Here is an 8000-nt window from a genome sequence, read left to right as displayed (position 1 = left end):
TAAATGAAAATCGTTTACTCTATCTTAATATCTACCACATTTTATTTATAAGGGAAATTAAACTTTTTTTTTTGGTATTCTGTACGTAAAATTCGCAACAAAATACTAGAGAAAACCAATTACGCATAGCTAATTTATGTAAATTAATTTACACGTTAATGTTGTTTGGAGAATTATCTGTTTATTTTCGTATTTTTTTCTTTTGCATTTTTTTGTATTATTTTATGTACATTTGTTTTATTTAGATATTTTACATGTGGTTTTAGCAGAGGTGCTTTCATATTCATAAAAGCTATAGAATATGAATCTACTGAAAACCATTGCATCGTGCTCCCGTACAAATAAACCACAAAAGAAAAGTCGTTCAATTTCAGCACCAACTCTAAAGGGTAACGACTTCTCTCTGCAAACATATATAGCTTTTTCCTTTCCATTTAAGTGGTTTATAGCCAATTTCCAAATTTCACAACTCATTTTATTAAATCTCTGTTAATAACTTTAAAGGTTTTACAATTCCTCCGGAACATCCAGCCGTTCTTCCTTTGCCGTCATTGTGTTTACACTGTGGCGCAAAACTTTTCAAAAATGAATTGAAAAAATTCTGCTGCTGCCAAGGAGATATATGTCTAGCACAGAACGCAATGCCGAATGACCTCCGCTTGTTGTTCATGTCAAATGACGCTATCTCTATAAATTTCAGAAAGTATGTTCTGTTGTATAATAGTTCTTTTGCTTTTACTTCCTTTGGAGTTAAGAAAGATCGTGAACTGGCGCAAAGAAATCGTGGCGTTTATACATTTAGAGTTCAAGGCCAAGTTTATCATTTCATTAACGACATTCTGCCGACTGAAGAAGAACCTAGATATATACAGCTGTATTTTTTCGATACAGATCGAGAATTGTGGCATAGACTTCAGATTTCTGACGAAATTGAGCAGAATGTGATTCGTATTCTGATGCGTGTTATGGAAATTAACCCATACACTCAATTATTCAGATCTCTAAGAGAAGTTGGTATAGACGAGGAAAGTCGTATTTTAATAAAATCAGATCCAATCCAGGATCAAAGAACGCACAACGCTCCAACGGCGTCGCAGGTTGCGGCGATTTGGGTCGATGATGAAAACTCATCAAATCCTCCTCGGCATGATATCGTCATATATGCTATTAAAGGAACAAGTCACCGAATATTACATTATTACGGTTGTTATGATCCTTTGCAGTATCCTCTTTTGTTTCCTTTTGGCGAAAGTGGATAGCATAGACGTATTTATCGAGTCAGTAGCCATCCTAGACGTCGTCCGGAACCCCACACTTTTCCGATTAATGATGTTCTTATACAAACAGCTGATGATTTACTTGAAAGCGAAGAAAAAGGTTTGTGCTTTCAAATTTTTCTTTTTTTTTAAACAACACAGTAGCTAAAGCTGCTGTTTATGTACAGTTGCAGGTACTTCTGCATCTGAGAAAAAAAGTATCTTGTAGAGAGTACTACTGCTACCGATTGCAGATTCGTCCAAACGATTCATCAATTTTACTAAGAAGCGGTCGTCTTCTCCAACAATATACAGTAGATATGTATATTAAAATTGAGACGACGAGACTTGATTACATAAGAAATAATCAAAATATAATTCGCGCAGACCTGTATCAAGGAATCATTGACAGCTACAACTCTGGATACACACGAGGCGCAAATATTGGCCGCATTTTTATACTACCTGCTAGCTTTATTGGGTGTGATTGTGACTTCCGACGTCGCTATCTCTGTTCTATGGCGGTCGTGCAACGTTATGGAAAACCAGATATATTTCTGACTATGACGTGCAACCCTCGATGGCCAGAAATAGAACGAGAATTATTGCCTTGTGAAGAAGCGCAGAATAAACTTGATCTTGTTTCTCGTGTTTTTCGATCGAAACTTTTTGAGTTAAAAAAGGACATCTGTGTTCGAAAAATATTTGGTAATGTTGTTGGTTATGTTTACGTCGTTGAGTTCCAAAAGCGAGGGCTACCACATGCACATTTTCTAATCATTCTTCATTCTGAAAGCAAAATCAGAACGCCTGACCAATATGATGAATTTTTTTTCTGCAGAATTACCTGATGCTACCGATAACCCTCACCTTTTCTCTGCAGTTGTTCGTCATATGAAGCATGGTCCATGCGGTACACAAAACCCTGATAATCCTTGTATGGTAAATGGTACGTGTAAGAACCATTACCCTCGTGAATTTGCAGATACAACAACAAACGGCCGTGATTCGTATCCAATTTATCGTAGAAGGCGTACGGGTGTTCAGGTTACTGTACGTAAATCGAGACTTAACAATCGATGGGTTGTTCCTTACAACCCATTCTTATTGGCCAAATATGACTGTCACCTAAACGTTGAGATATGTTGTACAATTAAAGCAGTCAAGTATATGTACAAGTATGTATATAAGGGCCATGACCGTATTTCTTTTGCTGTTACTGATCCAAGTGGCAGCGGTCAAGAATCATTTGATGAGATTACCGCATACCAATCAGCTAGATGGATTTCCCCACCAGAGGCAGCGTGGAGAATGTTTGGATTTCATTTGAACGAGATACATCCCAACGTTGTTCCTTTACAAGTACACTTACCAAACATGCAGACAGTTAGTTTTCAGCCGTGGAAAAACCTTAGAAATGTTTTGGATGACGAATCTCGCAACAGAACAATGTTAACGGCTTTTTTCAAGCAAAACGATACTGATACTTTCTCTCAGACCTTATTATACAGTCAACTTCCCGAATATTATGTATGGCAAAATAAAAGAAGTCACAGATTTTGGACTCCTAGGGAGAAAGGATTTGCCTTAGGGCGTTTGGTTTATGCAAACCCCTCAGAAGGAGAACGGTATTATTTACGCCTTTTGCTCTCAAACATTAGGGGTCCGAAGTCTTTTGATGATCTAAAATCAATAAATGTCATAACATGTAGTTCTTTCAGAGAGTCGGCTTACATGCATGGATTGCTTGAAACAGATAATTCAATTGAACAGTGCTTGGCAGAAGCAGTTCAATATCAAATGCCAGCAGTGCTACGCAGATTATTTGCAACTTTACTCATTTACTGTCAGCCAAATAATCCAAGATTGTTGTGGGATAAATTCTATACTTCATTGTCTGAAGACTATGCATATGATTTTCCTGCACAAGGCCATAAAGTGTTACAAATGACTGTTACAAATATTTGTTGCATACTTGAATCAATGGGCAAGAGTTTTAGTAATTTCAACTTTAGCGATCTGAATTTTGAGGCTGCTTATTTCAGTCATTCAATAACCAAAGAAATTGAAGAAGAGCTTAATATTCCAATAAGTTCTGAAGACATAAATGTTGTGAACATATTAAATGAAGAACAACGTCTTGCCTATGATAAAATTTACAGAAGGGTTACAGAGAATGGTACTGGTTCTTTTTTCTTAGATGGCCCCGGAGGTACAGGAAAAACCTTTTTGTACACAACATTGCTTGCAAATCTAAGAGCAAGGGGACATATTTTTCTTGCAGTTGCAAGTTCAGGTATTGCAGCAGCAAATCTTCCGGGTGGTAGAACTTCAAATTCTCGATTCAAGATCCCTCTTGATATAGAAAATAACCAGAGTTCTCAAATCTCAAAGCAAAGTCCTTTGGCGGAACTTATTCAATCATGTAAGTTAATCGTTTGGGATGAAGCTCCAATGGCAAAAAGACAGTCAATTGAATACTTTGAAAAAACATTGCATGACGTATGCTCAAGTACAGAAATGTTTGGTGGAAAATTTGTCGTTTTTGGAGGAGATTTTAGACAGGTATTGCCTGTTATACCTAAAAGTACATTATAAGAGGCAATCAATTCCAGTTTTGTTATGTCTCCTTTGTGGCATGAACTTGAAAGACTTCATTTAACTGTTAATATGAGGGCTATGGGTGATCCTGCTTTTTGCGACTTCGTTCTAAGTGTTGGTAATGGTTCTCATCCTTATGAAAATGGAAAGGATGTCAAATTACCAAGGTCGATTGTCATATCTGGAACAGAAGAAACTACACTAATTGAGGAACTCATTGATACAATTTATCCAGATATACAACGACTTAATATAAACCCGTCTCTGACAACCAAAAGAGCAATACTAACTCCTAAAAATGATGACACGCAAATGATAAATTCTATATTAGTTTATCGATAAGAAGGTGAACCATTTACCTACAGAAGTTTTGACGAAGCAACAGACGTAGCAACAGAACAATATCCAGTGGAGTTTCTTAATACACTTCAGCCAAGTGGTCTTCCGCCGCATGAATTGGTCTTGAAAATAAATAGTCCTATTATTTTGCTGAGAAACTTAGATCCAACTTCGGGTCTTTGTAACGGTACACGACTCATTTGAAAAGCCTTTGATAGAAATGTTATTGACGCAGAAATTGTTGTGGGACATCACAAGGGAAAAAGAGTCTTCATACCAAGAATTCCACTTCAGCCATCTCCTTCCGACAAATTTCCTTTTCAATTCAGGAGAAAACAATTTCCGATTCGATTGAGTTTCGCAATGACTATTAACAAAGCGCAAGGACAAACGCTTAGTAGAGTTGGAATATATTTGCCTAGACCAGTCTTCTCGCATGGTCAATTGTATGTAGCCTTGTCAAGAGCAAGACAAAGCTCTGACATAACGGTTGCAATCCTTCCGCATTGTACGTTATCAGACAGTTGGAGACGTACTAGAAATATTTTATGTTATGAAGTATTAAATAAAGCGAAATAGAGGTTAATATGTATGTAAGGAAAAAAAATGTTTTCATTGTACATTAATGTTACTATACATATTTTTTTAAAGATATCATCTTACTGTTTTATTTTTTAGTTTGAATGCATGTTATTTGTTTTTTTTTTTTTCTGTTTTCCATTCTAGATCAATTAATAACGACATACAAAATACACCTTTATAAGCTATTGTTTGTTGTCTTTTACATGTTGTTTTCTGTTGCCTTCCTTGAATAACTACATAATTTTTTTTTCTAAAACAAAGACAATTTAATACGTTACATTAGCCTTGTTCTCCAAAACCAAATTTATAGAGTAACTTAGATATCAGGTTTTCGTATACTACTTATGTTTAAAGTTGAAACGATGATTTAGTTTTTCTTTAAGACAAAATTGCTAATGTCCATCTCTAACATTTTTGGTATAAAATTGCAGGTTGGAATGGCTTCTCCAACAATACCGCTTTCATCAGTAACGGAACGTAGAATAAACTTTACTGTTGTTTTGACGCTTGAATCCATAAAGGCATCAAAAAAATTGACCCGAGGAGATCAAACTCTTCAAAATTTACTGTTTACTGATACAGAGGTATGACAATATATAATAATTATAATCACTTACATGTTTTTATTTACTAATTTATTTTTTAAACTTTACTTGTGTAATAGGGAAATGAAATAATTGCGACAATCTTTCAAATGGATATTTCTTCTTTTAGAGATATTTTACATGAAGGCCATCAATATGAAATTCAGAATCCAATTGTAAACAAAATTCCTGAAAGATTCAGATACGGAAATCAGATGTACCAAATGGTTTTTGAGAAAGGTTTGCATATAATTGACCTTGGTCAGACTGAGAGTACAAAGAACTTTTGGGTGCCAGTAAATTCTGTTGACGAGAATCTTCAACGCAGAGATAGAATAGGTACGGAAATTTGTTGTTATATTTACCTACTATTTTGTAAACTTTATTGATAAGTGTTTATTTTTTTTTTTACGCCAATACAGATTTAGTTGTTGTAGCTATTTTTGTTAGGCCTCTAAGAAGAACTAGAAATAGAGCTACAGGTGATGAAAACGAAGCGAGAGATATAATAATTGTCGATCATCAGTAAGTGGTTTAACACGTACATTTTTCCCTACAACAATATTTTTTAAAACAGTTGCATATATTTTTGAAGTCTGTTATATATGCAGAATGAGGCCCGTCGTTTTAACAGCTTGGCGTGCGCTTGATCTAGAGCCTACTGAAAAAATTGCAAGAGCGATAGACTCCTTACCTGTTATTCAGATAACCCGTGTTAAGGCATCTGATTATAGAGGTATATATACATACTATAAATTAGTTTAGTTTATAAACAAACCTATAATAACCATCTGCAAGCATTACTAGGAGGATGCTGGGGGACAACCCGTTTTTCAACTCTAAGATTAGATAGTACCGAGCCAGCCGCGGAAGAACTACGCATTTGGTATGTTATATTATTTTTCTTTATTGTATATATTATTATTCAGCAACATCTAAATATTGTCGAATTATAGGGCGACAGACAAGAAAGAATTTCTGAAACATCTTAGTAATAATTATCGTCCAGACGTTTCTGGAGAAAGCTCGAGTCGAGAAACTGAAAGCTTACAAACGCCAGTACCGATTAGCGGTCTGCCAAACCAAGAGGTCTTCAGTTGCATAAATATAAATATTTTACATTTGTAGAACTATGTGATTCACATATATTGACAATAATTTTCTTTACAACAATTTTTCAGGTGGACAAAATTATATTAATAGAAGGGAAAATAAAATCTATCACAAATCCTGATACTTTTGTATTTAATTCCTGCAATAAGTGTAAGAAATTTACGACAACTGAAATCGGCGCAAGCGTCAGGTGTGTAGCAGGTCAAACAAGTCATTATGGCATTTCTCAATCTACGTAAGTGAGCCAGACAATATATTTCCATAACAGTTAATCTATCTTTATCTATAAAACCTGCTTGACATTGTTCTTAATAACATTTGCAATAGATGTTCTCTAAAAATAATATTTAGTGACAAGACCGGAGAAACTCGAATCTCGCTGTTCGATTCTTTAGCAGAAAAAGTTCTAAGAAGAACTATCACTGAGCTTGTAGCTTTAACACCAGAGGTATTGTGTACCCTTTTTTTTTAAAATTAGGTTTTACTATTTACTAATTACTATTTGTTACAACCTAACTTTTTACGTTTTTTTTTGTACGCATTTTAGGAACGAAGATCAGTCGTAGACGAAGTTCTTACTACAGTCAGGGACCACTACTTTATTATAGAGTTGCTTTCATACATAAAAAATGATCCAATTCCGCAACTGCGTTTCAGTCCTCAACAGATTAAGGAAAAAAATCCCTAGATCCAAAAATAAAATAAAATAAATGTTCAGTGCTTGTGTCGTTATTTATTTCGCAATGAAGATTTTATTTTTAGTTTTTTAATAATAGAAAAATAAGAGATGCTTGTAATATCATGTCATTAGTTATTTGTATTGTATTTATAGAATAATGTTTTTTCAATAATACCTTCAAAAAAAAATATGTAAATAAATAAACTGTGTTTAATATATTTTTTTTACTCATAAGTACTATATGCATGCAACATTGTCAATAATATATAATTGTAGTTTAGAGTTTTTAAAAAATAGCAAAAGGCAGTTTATTTTTGAAGTCTATTTTTAATACTCCTTCAAGTTTCAAATTGTGATATTTTTTGAAACATTATAATTCTTTAAATGCGCATTTTTTTTACTATAGTAGCGATACCAAAATAAAACGAAAAAATAACATTTGTAAATTACAATTTCAATAGCATATTTTAGTATCGTGTTTTTTTTTTTCCAAATTCTTATTTTATCATAGACATCACCTTTAAAAAAAATTCGGTCTTAAGAAAAACATATATTTAGCTTTAGTACATATTGTTTTATTTTTAATTTGCTATCATGGCCAATGCATTAGATGCGACGTAAACTGGTTATTAATTGCAGGGTATATATCAACAGTTTTGTGTTAAAAAAATGCATATTTTATATGTAATAAACTATTAACATTTTTTTAATATATATAGAAAATTTCTTGCATTAATCTATATCGCTAATTCGTGCGTCTTCACGTCATTTAACATGGAGCATATATAATGGTAATTTCATTGGTTTTAGGTTATACAATTTTTTTTTCAGTTAAAATAAGATTGT

At 33.7% G+C, this 8000-nt stretch overlaps 1 protein-coding gene across 1 annotated transcript; it reads left to right on the top strand.

The window, feature by feature from the left end:
- The first annotated feature begins 641 nt into the window (after positions 1-641).
- LOC141651907 (uncharacterized) lies at positions 642-7186 on the top strand. Its single transcript, XM_074459598.1, has 12 exons — positions 642-1251; positions 1348-1377; positions 2098-3821; positions 5210-5362; positions 5443-5701; positions 5785-5887; positions 5974-6098; positions 6170-6248; positions 6319-6451; positions 6544-6665; positions 6803-6923; positions 7023-7186. The coding sequence occupies exons 1-12, from the start codon at positions 642-644 to the stop codon at positions 7161-7163; spliced, it is 3600 nt and encodes a 1199-aa protein (XP_074315699.1). The 3' UTR covers positions 7164-7186.
- Positions 7187-8000: the final 814 nt, after the last annotated feature.

Source organism: Silene latifolia, chromosome 4, assembly GCF_048544455.1.
Source record: "Silene latifolia isolate original U9 population chromosome 4, ASM4854445v1, whole genome shotgun sequence".
NCBI lineage: Eukaryota > Viridiplantae > Streptophyta > Magnoliopsida > Caryophyllales > Caryophyllaceae > Silene > Silene latifolia.
The sequence above is the reverse complement of the archived record's forward strand: the minus strand, read 5'-3'. Positions and strand labels throughout refer to the sequence as shown.

Bases quoted from the DNA above. Each gene is read 5' to 3' on its own strand.
- LOC141651907 (XM_074459598.1), top strand. From the start codon at position 642: ATGCCGAATGACCTCCGCTTGTTGTTCATGTCAAATGACGCTATCTCT. The intron at 3,822-5,209 runs GTATTGCCTGTT...ATAAAATTGCAG, and splicing joins TTGGAGGAGATTTTAGACAG to GTTGGAATGGCTTCTCCAAC. The intron at 5,702-5,784 runs GTACGGAAATTT...ACGCCAATACAG, and splicing joins TCAACGCAGAGATAGAATAG to ATTTAGTTGTTGTAGCTATT.